We start from the raw sequence: 23128 nt of genomic DNA, 5'->3' as shown, positions 1-23128 counted from the left end.
TTGTTGTTGTTGTTGTTGTTGTGTACTATAGTTATCCAGAATCGTCATACATATGCCTTTTCCAAGCCCAATGAGTACTAATAATCCCCATCAACATCTGGCAACCTTTTTTTGACATATGGAGACGTTTGAGATCAATAGAATTAGCTCATAATTAAAAAAAACAGAGTTTGCTAAGTATAGTTCATCGGGTTATGGTTAAACAAAAATGAAAGATTATACTACTGTTTGAAATTTATTTGTGAAAGCATTATGTGTTATCATAACCTTTGAGGTTTACGCGCAAAATTCTCAAAAACTAAACCTCAAAAATATATCAACCCGAATCCAAATAAACTACAAGTCTACAATGAGTTTCAAAGTAAACAGGACAAAACATAGTAAAATACATTAGTTTAATAAATATTAATAACAATAACAATACTCGTAACATATTACCAAGTCAGAGTCAATTCCACGTGGTCAAATAAAACGACAAAAGAGTCACATCTTTAATTTATTGATTCGAACGGTGACCGACCTGATATGAATTGATTTGTTCAAAGAAAAGAGTGAATATAAATTGATATACTGAGACTAAATGGGAAAAAAATTTCAATCGTCAATCATTATTTGATTTAATAGTCAAAGGACAGATTATATATAGTTAATTAGTATTTAAACAATTAAAGTATAATAACGAACTATATATAGCTCATTGTCAAATTACATTGCCAAAATGATTATAAAAACCCAATGATCAAATCTTTATCAACCAACGTAAATATAAATATACAATATAAAGAACTACGAGTAATAAGAAAAAAAAAAAAAAAAAGAGAGAGAGAAAAGAAAAAAAAGATACCGATCGATCATCTCACTTGATACGTTGACAACAAATTCTTGAAAGTTCAAACATCTAAACTTTAAGAAAGAAATAGTTCATGGACGACACCGTGGCATGGAAACATGGCAAAAACCACAAGTTTTTGGGAGACCAGGCCAATTGCGTTTTTCGGGGTAGCCACAAATGCATGCTTGTTTTTGCTTCTTTAACATCTTGCAGCAATGAGGCGTTGGCACTCCTCCTTCCAGTAAATTCTGTCTGCATGCTTTTAGCAACACCTTCACGTCGCAGTGTGTCGTTGCCGCCACTAATAATGTCGCGAGAACCACTGCCATGGTCACGACTACCACAACATTTGACACCGCTTTCATATTGAGGAAAGGAAGGAAAGAAGATAGGACTAAATTAATTAGGAGGGTGGTGAATGGGTAGTTGGTACGTATGATGTGATAACATGTGATTTTGCCACCTTATCTAATATCTATAGATGTTTCTGGTTATAAGAATTTAATTATAAGAAAGTTTCTTGTTATTCTTGATCGAATTTAGAAGTGTGTCCAAAAACTGTTGGTCAATAGTCTTACCTCATATCTCTTAGACTATTTAGGCTTGTTCTAAGATTCATTACCACAATCCAACTTGATCCAACTTTCTGTTAAAGAACTATCTTCAACTAACACAATCCAACCTAATCCAACTTTTCACATACATTCACAACCCAATCCATAAGCCCACTATTATTGACTACTTTAAATAAGCCCAAATCATCATTCTAAAATTTAAATAAGCCCACTATCATTGACTCTATTTGACGATAGCAAAGATATATGGATAATAATTTGATGGGAGGAACCGGTGAATACAGTCCACCATATTGAACACGGATGAGTTTGATGACTTTACACCACAAAGGATCACACATTCACTCGAATATATATTCTGAATACCATTTCGTGGACATTGCTAAATTATTGTCCTTGAACTACCAACTCCATGTTTTACTAGGTAAAATATCAATTTTAAGTCATTGATCCAAAAGCCTATTGTAAACATCGGCCAAAACTCATTTGACCCATGATAGAACCTATCAACCTAATGCGCCCAACCAAGTGAATCAAATTTGTTTGTAAATAATCAATGGGGAATTTTTCTCTTCTTCTTAAAGGCCCAGTAAAAAACTCAATTACCATCAACAACACGTGAATTAGGCCTAAAACCTTCAATTGACCAACAACTGAATTAAAATTCAATTACCTAACATGGTTGGCTAAGATCACCGACATATAACACTAGTTTGATGAGACGTAAAATTCAGAAACAGATCAAGAGATTAGACATAGTACTAAAGCAAAAATCCTCGGATTTGGAACTACAAACACATCATTATTACATGCATAGAATGATTATAACTAATTTAATTTAAGACATTTGGGGATGGGGAGATAACGAAAACCACAAGTAGTCTTGGTTAACCGTTTGGATGATATTGTCTAAATATTTCAATAATTTCATTTCATTTGTTGCATAATAGAATAACTTAAGTACAATATGGCATTGGCAGATGACAAATGCCAAAAACCTTTGCGGTACCCGGCCAATCTGTTCTTTCTTTGTAATCACAGATGCACTCCCACTGATCCGAAAAGAGGCTACAACAGTTTGCTGATGGCATTGCACCTTCTTTTAAGGAATCACCACATAAAGTCAGTAGCACGTGTAAGTTGCAACTTGTCTTTTGTGCCATGTTCATATCTGCCACGACAAGCACGATGGCTGCCAACACAAGGAAACGAAACGACATGACCTTCATGGTATTGACTATATTAGGGTATGGTGATCGAATGCTAAGAATTTGGTTTGAGAAATATGGAATTTGGTTTGAGAATTTATATCGGGGCTTCTAGGTGTGTTAATTATGGTATAAATTATGACACCTTTTAATTATATTAGAAGATTGATTGAGGTAGTTATATCTTTTGCGGTTTTATTTAGGGGATTTATTGATTTAGACTTAAGAAGTTAGACCGTTTCATATTATTTCAAAATTATAACTAGTTCGTTTTACCATCTTTTCATATTTTAAAAACCATATATTTGCAAAGGGTATCTTGTGATTTACCATAGAAGAATATCATTATTTTGTAGAAAACATCAAAAATAGGAATGAGTATCTCATGATAACTTAACTTAAGAATGCCATCTAACATTAAAAGTGATGCCATTTTTTTTGTTAAGGTCGAAATAACTAATAGTACGATGGATAGGTCTCTTCAGAGGTTCTGGCTGGTATTACTGCTATAAGTTCGTTCGGGGAGTCCGTGGCATAAACAAAGAAGGATTTGAGTCTGAGAAAGACTGTTTCCCCATTTTCATACGAATAGTGAAAAATCTCATAGTTTATCCAATTAGACCCTCTGAAATTGTTGTTCTCACCTCGAGTTCGAATCTTGCTAATATTTTAAAGAGTTTGTTCTCCTATATCTTGGATGAATATAGTATTACAAAATGCATCAGCATGAGATTAATAATCATTGGTTACGGTTTATTTTTATGTTATGCTTTGTAAGTCTATAGAGAATTTCTTCCCTTTTTATTACTTTTCCACAACATGAAACTTACATAAAAAGATGTAAAAATGTATAATAAATTTTTTATTTGACAATACAAATAGGAATAGTAAATAAGCATATACCAAAGCTAGTTTTATCAAATTTAGAACAGGCAATATAGATTGTTGGTGATATGGAGGTAAACGACTTAGTTAGATAAATAACATAGGCGCTGTTTTATTTTATTTTATTTTTAATAAATAAATTTAATAATTAAAAACTTAATCATTTATTCAAATTTCATGTTTTTTTTAATTAATAAATAAAAATAACCATTAATTACTTATTTTTTACTTAATGCATACATGTATTGTTTATACAATCAGTCACTTAATACATTTAACACTTAATGAATAAAAAACATGTCCTAAATGCTACATTAACAAACAAATCTATAGTAACATAGTTTACAATATGTGTCATGAATAGACACCAATTGAATTATTTATCCTTTCTCTTTCTTTATTCTCTCTCCTTTCATTATTGGTCCACATGGTAAAATTATTTTGAGAACTATTTTTTTTTTGAACTTTTGAGAACTTTTCAAATCAAGTCCAACCGATGATTGTTTTTTACATGAAAATTATTTTTTAATTGTTTTCTGAATAACTTATGTGTAATTTTGAAGTTTATAATTGCGTGGAGCATGGATTATCATCCGTTATACAATTATAAACTTCAAAATCACACATAAAATTATTTTGAGAACTATTTTTTTTTGGAACTTTTGAGAACTTTTCAAATCAAGTCCAACCGATGATTGTTTTTTACATGAAAATTGTTTTTTGATTGTTTTCTGAATAACTTATGTGTAATTTTGAAGTTTATAATTGCGTGGAGCATGGATTATCATCTGTTGTACAATTATAAACTTCAAAATTACACATAAGTTATTTAGAAAACAATCAAAAAATAATTTTCATGTAATGAATAATCTTGATTTGAAAAGTTCTCACAAAAATATGTTCTCAAAATAACTTTTCACTTGGTTCACATATGTTTGTAAAACTGGTCTATTATCTATACTATATTATAAAGCAGATTCTTTCGAATTGAAATTTTCAATATTGATTTTAAGTACATCCCCAAAATACCCCTCTCATCTATTCTATATTTATCTAAAATAACCATAATACCCTTTCTCTCTCCTCGAATCTCAACCAATCATCTTTTTTTTTCTCTCCTCCATAAATCATTTATTCATCCAATTATTCAAAATCTTTTATCTCAAAAATCATACGTCGATAAATTATAGAAATTGTATGGGTGTTCTTAAAATTTCATGCTCTTTCATTAGAGATGTCATTCGATATACTTTCGACGAATTTTTAAATCCGAGGCCGGAGGCCGTAGGCATTTGACTATCACACTCTCTGACTAAGCTATCACCCCCACCATCTCACCGTCGCAACGCGCAGGTACTTACTCTTGTCCCTTGTAAAACAAATTAACATCTCTATTTTAAGAAACTCAACATTTTTTAAAATATCCCTAAACTACCCTTAAATAACCATAACAAATATATTTAGAAAGGTTAATTTTTGCATCTCATTATTTTTTGTATATAATCCTCGACTTATATTTAGAATGATATCCACAGTTAGATGTCTCATCGCTGCATCTCATGAACGTAAGCCAGACAACCTGTATTGACGTTACGACATTTCACGCGTGATAAACCGTTGCTACTGCAACGCCCATACACCCTTCTAGTTAGTAAAAAAAACGTATGTAACCATAGCATTTCTCTTATTATTACTATAAGGGTTATTTACTGAAATGGTACCTGGACTATCCACCATATTACTGATTTCATACCTATAACTTTAAAATTACTCTCATCATACCCCAACTTATCAATTCTTCACACGGACGATACCTGGCCTGACGGGCGTCAGTTTGACCGTTAAGTTGGGGTATGACTACGGTAAATTTTAAAGTTTTAGGTATGAAACCAGTAATATAGTGTATAGTCCAGGTGTCATTTATGTAATTAACCATTATTATTATTATAATTTATTGTAAATCCTATTAATTTCTAATGGAAGTGATGTTTTTATTATTATTATTATTATTATTATTATTATTATTATTATTATTATTATGGTTGTTGTTGTTTTAATTACACAAAGTATTATTTAGGAATAAATAATTTTAAAAAGTACATTGATATTTTTTGTAAATATATACTTTTATTTTATAAAAGAATACATTATTTTTATAAAAAATATTGTAAATATTTAGTTTTTTTTATTAAAAACTATTAATCAATCAAATTATAGATCCATGATGATATTATTTATTTATTTTTTATTTAAAAAAAATAAGTAAATCGGAAGCATTACATTAATTTCATGTAAAACATTGATAAATGAACGTGAAGTCTTGAATGGATACCACCACATGGAGTTGATTAAATCTGTTTTGAGCTGATTCAAACCTTACATAGTAGTTGTACAGGTACTAATACAATACAAGAAATTATGATATTCTTTCCGGTTCACCCCTTTAAAAAAGAAGATTGAAAAATATTTTTTATAAAAATAAAAACTTTGTACTAAAAATGATATTTTATAAAAGAAAATATTATTTTATTAAAATTTTTTTTATAAATAATAGTTTTTGAAATATTAATAGTTTTTAATAAAAAAAATAAATATTTACAATAATTTTTTTATAAAAATAAAATATTCTTTTATAAAATAAATATAAATATTTAAAAAAATATATAAATATACTTTGTGTAATTAAAACAACAACAACAACAACAACAACAACAACAACAACAACAATAATAATAATAATAATAATAATAATAATAATAATAATAATAATAATTACATAAATGATAGCTGGACTATCCACCATATTACTGGTTTCATACCTAAAACTTTAAAATTTACGGTAGTCATACCCCAACTTAACGGCCAAACTGACGCCCGTCAAGTCAGGTATCGTCCGAGTGAAAAATTGATAAGTTGGGGTATGATGAGAGTAATTTTAAAGTTATAAGTATGAAACCAGTAATATGGTGGATAATCCAGGTACCATTTTAGTAAATATTTTATCATTGGTAAAAGAAACAAGTTTTTATTTTTTTTAATGGAGTAAAAGAAACAATATAAATTAAGGACCTATATACTTAATAAACAAAAATAACCGTCAATTACATATTTTTCACTTAATGCATACGAATATTATTTATACATTAAGCTATTTATTATATTCAGCAAAAAAAAGGGGCCCTAACTTGTGTTATTATTTTTGCTCCTTTATAAAACAAACCATTTCTTCCACATTTTAAACTTTCTATCTTTGAAAAACTTAAAATACCCATAACTTTTAACGTATTCTTAAATCACACACTTAATTTACCCAAAATACCCTTAAAAATACTTTACAACCTTTATCTACGCAAACTACTTATCTCTTTTATTCATTAATTTAAATATATCCACATAATATAAATATAAAATCTTTAATGAAATTATTTACAACCTACGTTACTTAACCTTTAAAATAACTACACTACTATTTTTTATATCAACAATCATTACATCAATAACCAAATCACTCGTCAACTCTTTCGTATTGCGCGGATAGCCCTCACGGTATATCTTAATTTTCATTTTAGTAAAATACAAGCCGGGCCCGGTGACCCGGTTGATAGAATCCGACCCAAACAAGTTACGGGTTGGCGGGAACTTTACCGCGTCCCATTTTAGGGTTCCAAAAATATAAATTAATCACTCTGCCTCACATAATCCTCCACAAAATCAAAAACATCTATTTATCAAATTAAGCCTTTCTGTTCAATCGATTTAACTCGCAACAAACAGGTCATATTACTGATTATCATATATAACTATTACTATATTTATGTGTGTATATCTCTGTATCTATGTGTTGTAAAAATTATTATTTTTTGAGTATGAGTTTACTTGCTTTTGATATGATCCCTTTATAATGCTTCTCGTAAGTAGCTGTGTTTGTGTTATTTTGTTGATTAATTGAAAAAACGTGATTTTTTGTGCATGTACACTATCTGCTCGACGAAATGCCTAAGCTTTTTTTCTTTATTTTATATTAACAAGGGTTAATTCCTTAGAAATCTTGTGAATTTTTTGGGTTTCATTTTTCCCTTATCGACCATCGTATGTGATTAAAACTTTAAAGTGTTCCCCTCTTTAGGCCATTTTGTTGTTACCAAAACGACGTCATTTTGGTAATCTAGAAGGACAAGTGTAGTGTTGATGGCTTAAAAGGAAATTTAAAAGCTTGATGGCATGAAAGGGACATAAAAAACAGTTTATAGGATTTCTAGACAGTTAACTCTATCAACGACACATTTCATTTTGTTCCCAACGAGACGACTTACTCTTTTATATATTTTGTAACCCGGAAACCGACAACAGGAAACCTCTTGTATGAGGTGACGTAGTTTACCTTGTTGATACTGTATGTGATAATGATGTGAGGAATATCTTAATATTAGCTGTATCGTGTTTGAATATTCGAAATGTAAGTCATCAGGGAACCCAAATTGTTTTAGGTTTATAAGCTAAATTGTGTCATATCCTCGCGGGCCAAATTATGTTAAAGGATAAATTTAAAAGGGTAGGCTTGTTATTTTAGTAAAAAAAAGATATCTTTCATTATGTCTATGTCACAACAGTCTAGTTGCTATAGTTGTGGCAACTAGATGCGGTATATAATCAAATAGAAATGAGTCTCCAAGGTTATAGTTTCTACTTTATAGTTTGATGTAGCGGCCCAGAATCCTTGTTATGCTGTTCTTGCTAATCTATCTTTTGAAAAGAAATCAACTTAAAACATCCTAGTTATTTTTTTCTTGTATTTGAGAGTACTTGTTTGTAGATTGAATGATTTTGAAAGTGATAGGGCCGAATTCTTTTTTCTTGATTGGTACATTGATGCAAGAAACTTTTGGAAGGAATTTTCTTTTTAGAGTACTTGACATATTACTAATCGAATCTGAAGTTTTTCATAAAATTGCTTTTGGGTTTTGTAGTATATGGATACATCAAACCCAGCTGTCCTTGTGAATGGTGACTTTCTTTCCAGCCATGCTGGGCGAAGAGTTAGGACCGTGATTCAGGTAGTAAAGCATGAAGCTGGTGGCGTGATTGGGCGAACAACGGATGAGAAACAACTCATTGTCAAGGGTCAACTACCATCTCCTCTTAGTACTTTTGTTGAAGTAATTGGAGTTGTTGACAGTGATGGAGCCCTTCGCGCTGAGATAGTCACCAACTTTGGTGATACATTTGGTATGACATATTTAATATCTTTTTTCTTTAAATGGAAATGTTGGTTTGACATGAAACGTGAATTAGTGATAATGTTTTACAAGTAAAACAACACAACTATTTCTGTTACTACAATGATGGTTTAGCTTTGTCAAAACAATTTTTTTTTGTAAATAGCTTGTGATATTTGTCAGCATCGAATATATTTGTCTATAACATGTATAGTATAAGATGCATTATTGTCAAGCTGAATCTTTGACAGCCTATACATGTTGAACCACCAAGTTAGAAGATAGTTAATAGACTACTTTTGTGGCTTATCTGAGTTCTGAAATATACCTTCTGTCAATGTATTTTACCTTTCAACATGTTGCTGGTTTGTCAATCTTACCCCAGTTTTGAAATAAAGGTTGTTAAGTTGATCCAGCGATAGATAATTCATTATGTGGCCTTGATAAGATTTGTTGGTATTAAAAGATTGTGACCTATATAACAATTTCTCCTCATGATTTTCTATGCATTCTCACTGTTGGCCATTTGAGCAAAGTCTTGTATGTAACTAATTGTGAATGAATCTTTAACTTTAGAACCTACCTGAGGGGCTTGTTTGTCTCATCTGCTGTAATTATCGGTGCTTGTACCTTAGTTGTCTTGTTGACAAAATTTTTATGGATGTGGCCTTGACTCTGTAACTGAGGAAAAGCACAAGACAGATTGAAAAGAAAAAATTTCAATGCATGATTGAAACATGTTTGAGCTTAATATAACCTTGAGAAATGATATCAATACTTTATATGACAAAATGACCAATAAACCAGTTAACCACTAGTGTGGTGGTCCGTTTGCAAGAACTTGTGCCTTTAAATGTAGAGGTCACAAGTTCTATCCTTGGCATAAACCCCCAATGTAAAGCAAGCCGCCTTGGGATTAATCTGCTTGTAAAGGGAGTGGGATTATCCATGCTCTGAAGAGGCTGAAAAAATGACAAAAATTTGATTTATGAAATGTGAAATAGGAAAACATCTTCATCTTAGAACATTTGAAAGGAATGTAAAATCTTCATGAGTGTATGTTGTCTTGTATTAACAATTGGCTTGACAATAAGTAGCTATATAGGAAAATTACTAGACATGAAGAGTGATTGTTTCTTAGGATGTTGAATCCTCTTTTGCAGATTGTTAATCTAATTTTTACCTTTGTATTCCAGATGCAAATAACTTCAACCAGCTATGCCGACATGCTAACGGGGACTATAGGCACTTGTTCATCTAAGGCTGCAGCTTGTTATAAATGATGACGAGAATTGAATGGTGCTTTGGTTGATCTAAATGAAGTTTACCTTTTGGATCCAGTTTTTTTGTGTTTTTATTTGCCGGCATTTAGCATCAGTGATCTGGTTTAAGGCATAGTACAACCTTATTAAGCTATTAGTATTGTGTTAATATACAAATCTTTGTTTCATGGTGTTTTTCTTGTTGCTTTCACAACATATACATGCACAGCGTCAAAATGCAAAGCCAAATTCATCCCCGGCATACAATATTAGAACTAAAATTAGAAGAAAATTATAGTTCTGGTTTTAACCCAACTTCAAGTCTTCAACTATTCTAAAAACTGCAAATTTTGATGATTGTTCATGTTTTCCTGATGAGTGACTTCAAAAAAACAATGCCGACATCCGAGTTTTGAAATTTGAGTACTATGAAACTTATGATTAGCATGTCTAAAAGACTATAACTGATGCAGAGGACCCGTGACCCAACCTAACCGACAATCTCTTTTATTTTAATAAGTAATCTTTTTATATTATTTGTTATCTTTTAATTTTGTGAGTTATATTTTTCTATTATGGATTGATTTGTTTTCTATTTTAGTGATGTTAGGATTATTATAAATAGGGATTCTAGTTATTGTAAAATTCAGTTGATTATTGAGTTTTATAAGAGAATTGACAGTTTGTCAAGAAAACCTATATGGTTTGGTCTTTGATTAATCTTTTTGTTTTTGAGCCATTTGATTGCGCTTCTTTCTGCATCAGTTGGTATCAGAGCTCAGGTTGATTCAAATGGCTCGACGTGATTCTGATTATCATATTCGTAGAATCGTCGAACGAGGCAACGAAAAAGATGGTCACGATACACGTGCTCGTGGAGATTGCTTCTACCGTAATCGTAGATCCGCCAACCGAGGCAACGAGATGGTGGTCCGTGACCCACGGGATATCTTTGAGATCAAACGGCGAGTCCGAGATCTTGAAATACAACACGAGATCAGGCAAATCCGAAAAAGGATTCGAGATCTCAAGCTGCAACGGGAGATAAGGAAGGAAACCGAATCGAGATACACCGTCCGAGACGATGTGAACGAGGAGGAGGAGTATCCTTCTTTTGATTCCAATCCCCGGTTCTTTGAACCAATCTATCCGCTTTTTGTAGAAGAAGAGACACCGAGATTTGATGAAGATGAGGAGGAGTTTGGCTATGCTTTTCCTCCGGTGTTTGATGCATATGAGGAAGAGGAAGAAGTTTCATTAGGTATGTATCAGTTGTCACCTGTGTTTGATGAATTTTTTGAGAACAAGGTTGAGGTTCCGTTAGGTAGTGGTGGTAATGCGCAAGGTGTGGATGTTCCAATATTGTGGCCTTCAAATACGGAAAGCTTGAATTCTGAAAGATACAAGATATCATTTTCTACTAACATGGAATTTAAAATTAGAAGTGATTCTACAATCGGTGGTAAAAATATTTTGGTTGATGTAGCTAGTAATGTGGGTTTTTCTAAGAATTTAGGTTACGTGAGACTCATGCAAGGAAGTATGGGCGGAGACAACTATGGTGCGACTATTAGTGATTTGCTAAATTTTGGGATGTCCATATTTCAGCCGCTTCAAATTAGAAGTGATATCCATTTTGTTAATAGAAAAATCTTAGCTGCTTCCATTAAGGAAAATATTTATTAAAAGGTTGGCATAAATTCATCTATGCGTGATAATAATACAAGTGGATCAATGATGATTATTGAAATATTAGATGAGGATTTGTTCATGCATGTGAGAGTTGTGAAGAATTTAAATAGTGATGGGTTACTTTGGTTGTCTAACTCTAATCGATCATTAATGAATTCGATCGGCAAAGTTAAGTTGTTTTTGGAATTTACGATGATAATAATTAAAGGGAATGAAATTGATGTTCCTTTCGATCCAGGAGGTTGGAGTTTTGAGAGTTATCAAAGACTCGAGGAGTCTTTTTCAAAAAGGGAGAGAATGATGTAGAGGACTCGTGACCCGACCCAACCTACAATCTCTTTTATTTTAATAAGTAATCTTTTTATATTATTTGTTATCTTTTAATTTTGTGAGTTATATTTTTAAATATTTTTTAATTATGGATTGATTTATTTTCTATTTTAGTGATGTTAGGATTATTATAAATAAGAATTCTAGTTATTGTAAAATTCAGTTGATTATTGAGTTTTATAAGAAAATTGACAATTTGTCAAAAAAACTTATATGATTTTGGTCTTGATTAATCTTTTTGTTTTTGAGCCATTTGATTGCTCTTCTTTCTGCATCAATAACACAATACAAATTTAAATCTATCATACCTCCAATTAACAACACGTACAGATACTTGTGAGTTGCAATGAGTAATTGCTCAGAACTCTAGTACATTAAACAAACGATATCAAAAGAGTACATTAACTTATCTTTGCTATCTACTTGATCAACAACTATATCAAATAACTATGTAATCAGAAATTTTGACTCCTACAATTGCCCAACATTCACTACTAAACAACTTTTGAAGCTGCATTCATGTCTCAGTGGGTGCCACTCTGCTTCACTTTTATGTGATTTCCTAATACACTTGAATGCTCCGATTACTTCCATTCTACTTATTGAGCTTTACAATAGCAAAAGAGAGTACTTTTGTTTGTAGCTTTATTCATTTGTGGACGCTCCACTAGCTCAGAATATTACGATACACAAATCTATGAACACTGCAAAAGAACAGACATGGTATCGCCACTAAGATCCACAAGGATAAAAAAAACCCGCAGAAGTTTTAGTTAGTCATTACTTTAACTTATAGTTTTTAATTAACACCGGACTTGCCTGCATCTCCCCATTCAATAGGCTAAGCAGCTAGAAGCTTGCCAGCCTTGGTTATTCACTTATAGATTGGCTGATTTGGATATTGTTTAATCTCTAACATGTCAAACGAGTAACATAAAATTTTCTAGCTAAGGAACGGGTTAAACATGTTGGAAGTCACTTGAAGTACTTGTAAGTTTAAGCACAGAAACTTCGATTTTTCTATTTAAAAATTAGACCATAGTCGGAATACATGATCTTCGTAATCATTACATATCTTAAAAACTAAATGGTTATACAGATTATGAAAATTGGACAAAAACCTAAAACTACTTGGTTTGACACATAATACAACCATCCATTTTGCGACCTCTACACAGAAGTAGTAATTCCATTCATTGATATACACGAGCTAAAAACCACCAGAAACAATCAAGTTTACGAGCAACAAAGTCAACTCTGAAAATATTGGCATGCAGTTCTTCTCGTCTCATTCATTACTATCTTTCCCATTACCCACTTTAGTTTCATTTCATGAATTACATACTGATCAGTGATCACACCTGATATTTCTAATATACTTGATACTTGCACAAGAATATCAGAAGCGCAAATAGACATTTACTTTTCAAAGGTTCAATTGTGTATTTCTAGTCATTCCATAGAATAACAGGATTTGTATAATCTGTACAAAGTTGTTGCTGGTAACTGACGGTTTTAGGAAGTATATTCTTTTTTGGCGGAGGGTGGGAGGGGGGAATGGGATTCAGGAGGAACATGGTAGAAAGGCAACGGTTTTTAGGCAAACTTTCTAGCTATTAACATTGCCAAAATATTATGTTTCAGGACAAAGTTTATTATAAAGGCACATAATAATAAAAAGTTAATGACAGCATACGAGAAAAGTAAAGAAACAATACCTGCTCACCTACTCTTCCCAGGTGAAAGTTGAAAGGTCTTCAGGTGGCTCGACCCAAATGCTTTCAAACGGATCTTGTTCTCCCCAGTCATGACACTGTTTTCGAGGGTAGTATCGTCTCTGGTCAAGAGAATATGAAATGCACCGTTTGCCATAAAACCGAACTTTAGAGAAATAAACACTATTCCTCATCATTCCAAGTAGATCAGTTCTTGCATGGGATGACAAGAAACTCGCAAATAATGTCACACCTTCGAGATCTTTCATTTCTACCCACTCTTTATTCGTCTGGTTTAGCTTATAAATAATCGGGTTTTCACTATAACAAGTGTATATAACAAAAATCTCACCGTTATGTTCTGCCATAAACTTCCCTTTCCACCAATTTTTCACAAAAAAATTATCAGGGCAACGTGGCGGGGGGACAATACGAATACTCCATGTGTGCTCCACAGGATCATAAACTCCCAACCATCCCGTCAAACTTAAACAATAGAACAACCCATTGCAGAAAACAAGCTTATTCCAAATACTACTAACAAATGGCAATCGATTATGATAATTTACAGTAGTCCACTCATCTGCACCTGGGTGGCAAGTGCTGATAGCAACGACAGTTGGACTAACATGCTTAACTGTAAAAAGAATACAGTCTGGAGACTTCGGAGAAGTAGAAAACGCAACAATTTGATAAGTCATTTCAAATCTTGGTAACTTAATCATTTCCCTCGTAAAGGGATTAAAGAATAGAACACGTTGTGTTCTTGGTTTGTATAGCAATAGCCACCCATTTTTATTGTAACAAATCCTACATCCATGTAACTCAGGCAATTCAAGGGAGTACGTTTTCCGTTGTGATGGGTCGTAAAAATCAAAAAGGTGACCGAGCTTTGGGAAGTACATAAGCCATGGCGGCTTATTCACTTTTCTAACTGAGAGAGCAACAGAGAGCCATCTTTTGCATACAGAAGAAGTGCGGATGTTATCCTTTAAAGTCAACTGGGAAATTATTAATTCCAAAAGCTCTACCGGAAGGACAGACCACGTCTCGTAATGCTCCTGCTCTTTCTTTCCTTTCTTTGACAATCTTTTAGCACCCTTGAATGTTTCTGATAGCCTGCAAACCCCAAAATTATAAAAATCAGATAGGAACATTGGTGTCACAGATCAATCCATGACATTCCAAAATCCAAACTTCAATATTTTATATAAACCATATCTAAATAAGCTTTAATGTTTTGTAATTCCATTCATTAACATGCGATCATATCATAACCCCATATAGCTGAAATCGTTCAACATAAAAAAAAAACCTCAGATGTGAACAAACCAAGAATACACACAACTTCCTATTCTCTTCAATAAAATTTAAAAATGGACACTAGCATGCTAGGAACTATGACGACACTCCCGACTAAACTGACCCTACGCTTGCACCACCACTGGGAATTAAATTTCTGAACTCAATGAACCGACCCTAAACTTACACTGACACTTAGGAATTACATTACTGAACTCATTAACCGGCCCTAAACTTACACTGACACTTAGGAATTACATTGCAGAACTCATTAACCGGCCGTTAAGCCTAAACTAACACTGACACTAGAAATTACATTGATAAACTCAAGGAACGACCGTTTCAAAACTACAAACAAGAATCATCCCCAATCAAGAACCTACTTTTATTTATCCATAGATAAAACCATAAAAATATAAGAGATAACAAGCACATATTTTCTCTCCATTTACCCTATATATATACTCACCAAATCCCAAAAATTTGTGTAACCTTATATAAATCCTTGATTTCTACAAACAAGATCAAATGTTCAGATCAGACTACGAATCAATTTAGCTCAAAACCCCTAATTTACAAAAAAGCCCCTAGCTTTATCATCAAAATCACCATCAATCATTACACACACACATAATCCAATCAAGAAATCACATAAAAACCATCAAAATTCAATAAAGGTTCCATCTGAATTACAATTACAACAAATGATAAATTACCCACTTGCAAATTACCATAATTTAACAAAAAGTAGCTGAATTTTACAAGTAGATACAGATCTCATATCTATAAACCCTAAAAAAACAAAATTCCTAATAAAGAACCCCTCAAAACAATCAAAGATTCAAACTTTTTAGCATCACAATTAAAATTTACAAAACCCAATTGAAAGTACACAAATTTAGCCAGAAAAAGAAGGACTTACAATTTGAGCTTTCTTCTTTTTCTTCCAGCCATAATAACTGTGTGTTTGAGTGTGTGTAATATTATAGAGAGAGAGAAAGAAAAGATGAAAGAAATGACTGTACGTTGTTAAATAGAGAAAGCAGCTTTGGGTGTTTGTATTTTACACGTGTACACTAAGGAGTGATCTAGTGTGACGGGACACAGGGAGAGCTACGTGGTGGTGATAGCTAGTGGGGAGTGTTTGGTTAAAGGATTAGAGGTTGATGTGTCGCGTTTTTATTGGTTGAGAGTGTTGGGAATACATTCGGTGCTGGTCTCTCGTGATTATGTCGGAAACGACGTCATTATGTTAGAAATAGAAAAGAAAATTAGAGATAGAAATAGTTTTGGGTAGTTGTTAAATTAATTTTCTATATACCAGTCGGTAAATGTAAATGTATGTAGTGCCTTACGTTGCAAAATATGTTTTAGACTTATCTGAATGAGGAACGTGAACAACCGTGTTTAGTCTTATGTCATTTTTTTAACCGCGATTTAATAGTTAATAATTAGCAGTTAGCATTAAAAACACCACAGTAACGTCCAATTGGGCAATATGCGAAGCTCGAGCTATTTTCTCAAAAAGGTATAGGATGACGTGGCGGAATTGTGTAAATGGCCATCGTTTTATGTGTTTTGGTTTACGGAATCTCTCTTAGTCTTACATAAGGGCTCAAATAAGAGGCCGGACGAAACTTGTGAATGTAGTAATATTGACGGTTACGTAGAGCATATTGAGGATCGAGATATAAATCCATTTTTGAGCAAAATGACGCACTGTTATTTTGGTTAGAGAAAATAACCTCAATATCAAATTTTAAGAAAAAATATATCAATTTATCCAAATTTTTTTGAATTTTTACAAAATGCCCACAAAAATCGCAATAATTTTGGAAAATCGCAATGAGATTGTTAAAATCGCATAAAGATGATGAAAATCTCATAAAGAACATTGAAAATCGCATAAAGAAGATTGAAAATCGCATAAAAAAGATTAAAAATCGCATAAAGATTTTCAGAATCTCATAAAGAACTTGATAATCGCATAAAGAACTTACAATCACGTAAAGAACTTCAGATTTTACAAAATCTTTAAAAGGCCCATTGGTAAGCATTTGGGTAAGAGGTTCCTTCCGATATGTAAAAGTTTTTGATGGTTAGAAGACCCGATGACCCGTTGACCCGTGTACTCCCTAGTAGCCTAAATTGCATTACTAAAGATTCTAATATTGAAATGTAGTTATGTGGCTCATTTAGTTGGAAACTTTAAACAATTAATAGCCTTGGTATGTAAGATATGTGTTTTAAGTTTCAAAAGGATTGACAAATTGTTTTGAAAGGTATGAAATTGGGTAGTAAGACCCGTGGCATTAGTATTGTTTTTATAAGACCATTGGGTAGTGAGACCCATGGCATTATTATTGTTACTATAAAACCATTGGGTAGTGAGACCCGTGGCATTATTGTTATTGTTATAAGACCATTGGGTAGTAAGACCATGACATTATTATTATTGTTATAAGACCATCTGGTAGTGTGATCCATGGCAATATTATTGTTGATAAAAGACCATCGAGTATGGATACCCATGGCATCGTTGTTGTTGGTGTAAGACCATCGGGCTAGGCGACCCATGACATCATTATAGTGCATAATTTGAATGTAACCACATATATTTTCGTACTCGCTAAGCATGTTAAGCTTACCCGTTATATGTTTTCTTAGGTTCATTTTACTTGGCCAAAGGCGGCAAGGGGTTATTTATACATGATGGGCAAGGTGGAAGCTTGAACTTATAATTCAAGCTAATTCCGGTAAACCATGTTTTGTTACTATTTTGTATACACACAAATTTTTTAGAAATATCACATCTCTCTCCCTAATAAAGCAAGGTTTCTTAGACTAATTATTTTTAAAAAATTGCCAAGTGGCAGCCTCTACTTTTTTTTTTCACTCGGCTTCCATCATCAGATAGAAAGAATTAAAATAATTTATTTATTTATTGTTTTAAAAAATCATCAAATAAAACTAATTAATTTATTTAAATTAAAATTAAAATAAATATAAGCAAGAGTTTTCTAACTTCTCAACTTTTCTCATAAACAAAATCTTCATCATAAGATTGAGTTCGTAAATTCCACCTTTGAGCCAATAACATCATCTTTATTCATCAAAGAAGTTAAAGAGACTCATCTGTTTCATATTTCTAACCCTAGGCGGTGTGTAAATTCCGATCCTGAAATTCATGATTTATGTCCTCGTGTTTCACTATGACAGGTTATATGGGTGTAATGGATTTTAGATTTTCAGGTATCTTCCCAAATTCAATTAAGGTTTTTTTATATTTCAATTTTAGGGTTTAATTTGCTTTTTTTTTCCAACTCCGGTGTGTAATTTTATAAACTTCCCCTTCATATTACCTTTCTCTTTGACTTACATGTGTAAATTAAGACTTTTTTTTAGGTTGTGCATAATATCATATAATTATAGATAGTTAGCACTCGATAACGATAATATTTATAACTTATTGATAATATTATCAAGTACAAAATTGTAATCAAGTATCATAGGACACTATCTTATATTTAATCATATATGTCTATGTCATGTTGAAACCTCAACAAACCACACTAAACAAAATTGAAATGTACATAATAATGAAACTACAAACTGAGTTCATTTGATTCGATTCGATACTTGCATGTAAACGATTTAGTACAAACTATTAAAAACCAGTTTATTTTGGGTTTTTTAACCATGTATATAACCCAATAGGTCATCCATGGATGCACAGTTGTGTTGTGACAAGCTTGATGTTGCACAGAGCAACTGTTCAATGGCAATAAAAGAACGCGACTCACCTCATAGGGGTTGAATCCCCCCAACGCAGCTTGAGAAAGTAAGTGAGCTTTCCTCTTTTCTACATGTTTTTTCTATTTTAATTATCGAGACCATATGGATGATTTGGTGTTTAAGTTGTAATTAATATACCCCTGTTTTGAATCCCTTGCTTTTTTTGAAATGATTTGGTTGCCTTTTTTTTATAATTCACAAGATAAAGTGCGTCTTATTACACAGATGAATTACTCTCAGTATATTGATGGTCTCTTGATGATTTAAAATCTTTTGGGTATCTAGACTTGCCAGGAAATTTTCATGGTCCATGGACGAGGTGTTGATGCTCGGAGATAGAAATTAGTTACCCAATGCAACTTGATTATGTATGACTTTGTTATCTCTATAACTCCACTCATTTTTAGCCATTAAAATGTGTTATTGTCATACTTCCCATCGTTAAATCTAGAATATTACTTTGATTTATACTTTAAATACATACCTTTATTAAGTTGAAGGATATACAAAGCTCTGCGTAAGCCATGGGAAAAAAATTGATTTTGATTGATGACTAAAACTTTCATAATTTGTAGATGTTAAAATCGGTCTACAAATTCTCATTTTCAAATCAAAGATGCAATGATGCTTGGTGGTCGTTATTACCCTATAAAGATCAACATCTATGACTTTTTTTTTCCCTATATGTATTGTAAATTCTGTCCATCCATGCCACTTTTATGATGAAGCAAACATGACGGTGAACCTCTACTACTATTCACAACAATTCTTTTTACAATCCAATCAAGTATCACACAATTTACAAAATTCGTCATATCATAAAGGACTATCTTATTCTTTTCTTTTATTTGATTGCAGTATATACCTATTCAATTTTGTAGAAGATATTTGACTTGTGAAACGTAGTGTATGGACCTTCTTATTCACATGTGAGGTGGGTGGAAATTGGGTCCAATTCAATGCAATGTGTAAAAGGGACGTGCTACACTGTATCGAAAAGTTTGAAGAAATTTACTAATGACAATCATTTGGTTCATTAGTTGTGGATGATGTACATTTGTTAGAACTGGCAAGTGAGATTGGAAAGGTGCAGAAAGTCTCCATCATTTTGGCTTGGTAACATGAACTAAGAAAGATAGTGTAGATATATTTGATTTTTGGTGTAACTGTATGTCAGTATCATTGTCTTTTCATCTTCTTTTTGCTTTTCGTTAGTAATGTTGGAGTTGGCTTGTTGGGTGGTGCTTCTGAGTTTTGACAATTTCTTATGATGCTTTGTTAATCGACTATGATTAGTCTAAAAGTTGAATAAGAAAATATGGTGTAGGTATTCCCCTTTATATTTCCCAATCCTTGGTTGTTTTGCTTAATCAAAACGTTGGTACATGTCACCATATATATGGCTTTTGTAAAGACCCTTTGATCTTTGATTCGGTCAATCGTGATCCATATAACAAACATGTAATTATTTTTCTGTATACATTATTTATTAAAAAAATTATTTAGATACCCGGTTAAACCCAGGTTGCTAAGCTATTGTTGAAATATAAGTTAAAGAAAATTAAGTTTCGGCCTTCCCCGGGAGGCTATGAGCTCTAGCTTTAATACTACATTATATATGGAAATTATTTTAAAAAGGGTAATGGAAGGAACCCTAGTCCCGGTACCACAATTGAATACTCATCGACTCACCCCGTATGAGCTATATGATGTTGGTACAATACCTCTATCCTAATCCCCACATGATCTGGGCACCCCGAAGGATCGAACTTGCGTATTTAAACTTCACATGTGAGTCTAGGCTTCATTGATAACGGGTACTTTAAATGATTTATTTTTTGTGCCAAGTGGGGATCGAACCTGAGACCTTATGGAAATTATTTTTGAACATATTAAATTGTATATTCAAAAAAAGGGGTCTTTAATTTGCAGGTGTTACATTTTTATAAAATCTTTATGCGATTATGTTAAATCTTTATGCGATCTTGTTAAATCTTTATACGATTTTATTAAATCTTTATGCGATTTTGAGAACCTCATTGTGATTTTGTATAATCTCATTGCGATTTTTAAAATATATTGCAATTTTGTTGGGTATTTTATGAAAATCCGAAAAAACTTGAGTAAATTGATATATTTTTTAAAAAAAATGGGTATTGAGGTTATTTTCTCTTTTAGTTATTGAGCATGTAGAGATTATGAAAGTTGTGCAGATATAGTATGAAGCATTTTTGAAAATTAAAAAATCTGCTACAAGAGTCTCTTGATGTAGGCAACCACCTCTGAGCCATGACAACACGATTTAGCTGTCGAAAGATTTTGTACGTGTTTAATCAAATTTTTGGAAGACAAATGAAAGAGAATTGTCAAATTATTTTTGTCCAACTAAGAGATTAAAATAAATCACAAAATCACATATGAAACCAAGAAAGAATAAAAAAGCATGTAACATGTGCGAAGCATTATTAACACAACGATCAAACACATATATAGCTCTTGCACTTTGTCTTCACATCGTTCAGCCCATATGTTTACCTTCTCTTTCAAGAAGCGGAGAAAATGTGAGAAGAAACTCTTTATCCAAAATTTATTACTTTTATGGCTTATAGTTAGTTAAAACTTAGAGTTGATTGCAAGACAAAGCAAACTATTAATTTGATATCTGGCTTAAAAAAACAAAATTTTTGGTATATTATTAGAAAGTAGATATAAGTTATTATGGGAATTGAAGTTTAATTATAAATTGAAGTATTTATAAGTTTTAGAATTTTTAGTGAAAATATGTTTTTAGTAATTTAACAATAAATAATCATGAAAAGCTAAAAAAAATGTTAAAAATTATATTGAATTTAATTATTTAATAAGATTTACTTCTTTATGGAAAAGTTAAAAAAAATTATTTAGTGATGAATTTTTAAAGGTTGTAAGTTTATAAAACTTTTTCTACAACTATTAATATAATTAATAGTTAAAAGTTTTTTAGTTCCATATTTTTTGATTTATAATTTTAATTATGATACATATAAATTAAATTTTTAGGTTAACTAAAATTTTTAAATGGTTAAGAAGTGGTTATTCCAATAGTTTTTTATTATATATAAGAATAGTTAGTTGCAAAATGAGTCCATGTGGTTTTCCCATTTTAGCAATGGGAGTCCTTGTGGGGTGGAAAGTATATAAATACCTCCACACGTGCATACTTGACGACCACTTTTAACGGATCCGTCAAATTTGGACCAATTTTGCAAAAAATTCTCAAAATAGGTACCACTATTGCCACGATTCTCGAATAGGGACCCCCTTTGTTAAAATGTACAAACCACAAGGAGCAATCTTACAATTAACTCTAAAACTTATTTTGATAAATCAAAAAATTACTAGTTTGAGATTTGAGTAACTCGGATCAGTTAAAGGAACATCTCATTATATGAGCTCTCTCATTAAGATCACTAGACACTAGTCCATTCCTTCACTCCTTCAGAGCCCAGCCCAAGGGAGCCCAACTCGATTTGACTAGAGAGTATAGTAAGGAAAATTCAGAGCTATACCCTACAATTAATTTTATCCTAATTCATAATTTAACGGTCCAATTTTAAAAATCGTTGAATACAACTAATTAAATTATAGATATTAAACCATCTGCAGTTTTGTCATGAGATATTGAAATGTACAATGGTCACGTTTTTTTGTTAACCGGCATGATTTAAAAAAACTGATAATGTTCTCACTTCTTATATGTTGCTTTCCTTCGTCATCACATTATTTGCCTTTTCTTTGCCCCAAAAACACTTTGCAACTATGCCAATAATCCACAGTTGGAGTAGTGACGAAACATGAGCCGGAGGTTCATTCTAACATATAATCAAACATATAATCACGAGTATGCGCAATGGAAGAATCGAAACATATATGCAATCAAATTAATTAACAAAGAAAAGAAATTGAAACGTGTACCTTTTAGCAAACTTCCAATATAATTGATAATAATAAGATTATTATTATTGTGGGGTTTATAGTAAAACCCCTCTATGATCACACATTAGACAACCTTATACCGTATGCTAGTACTCCGATCACGAACCAAGAACCATTTGTTAAAACCCTTTGATTAAAACCCTAAGCCCTTTTCCTTGCTTAAAACCGAAAAACCCCTTTGGAGTGGGGTTTCGGTCGAACCAAAGAGAGAAAGAGAGAGAGGTTTTTCACAATTAGATGTATTGTTAATGTGTGTAAAACCCTTAAGCCTAAGCCCTTTATTTATAGGTTTAATTGGAAGAGTTTTTAACTTGGTGACCAAGTAATCTCAAGGCTTTCCA

General features: G+C 32.1%; 2 protein-coding genes across 3 annotated transcripts; one reads left to right on the top strand and one right to left on the bottom strand.

Annotated features, from left to right (window-relative positions):
• Positions 1–7109: 7109 nt before the first annotated feature.
• Positions 7110–10166, top strand: LOC122593939 (replication protein A 14 kDa subunit B). Its single transcript, XM_043766403.1, has 3 exons — positions 7110–7274; positions 8468–8726; positions 9913–10166. The coding sequence occupies exons 2-3, from the start codon at positions 8471–8473 to the stop codon at positions 9975–9977; spliced, it is 321 nt and encodes a 106-aa protein (XP_043622338.1). The 5' UTR covers positions 7110–7274; positions 8468–8470; the 3' UTR covers positions 9978–10166.
• Positions 10167–12283: 2117 nt separating this feature from the next.
• Positions 12284–15973, bottom strand: LOC122593106 (F-box/kelch-repeat protein At1g57790-like). Of its 2 annotated transcripts, none has more exons than XM_043765461.1 (3): positions 15940–15973; positions 13719–14834; positions 12284–12704 (listed from the first exon to the last, which is right to left on the bottom strand). In XM_043765461.1, exons 1-2 carry the CDS (start codon positions 15969–15971, stop codon positions 13727–13729), a joined length of 1140 nt encoding a protein of 379 aa, XP_043621396.1. In that variant the 5' UTR covers positions 15972–15973; the 3' UTR covers positions 12284–12704; positions 13719–13726. The 2 variants fall into 2 exon arrangements, with proteins under 2 accessions (XP_043621396.1, XP_043621397.1); XM_043765462.1 differs by having other exon boundaries at positions 13727–14834.
• Between the last annotated feature and the right edge of the window lie 7155 nt (positions 15974–23128).

The sequence above is a fragment of the Erigeron canadensis genome, chromosome 3 (genome assembly GCF_010389155.1).
Source record: "Erigeron canadensis isolate Cc75 chromosome 3, C_canadensis_v1, whole genome shotgun sequence".
In the NCBI taxonomy this organism is placed as follows: Eukaryota; Viridiplantae; Streptophyta; class Magnoliopsida; order Asterales; family Asteraceae; genus Erigeron; species Erigeron canadensis.
This window is presented reverse-complemented; position numbering and strand designations above follow the sequence as displayed.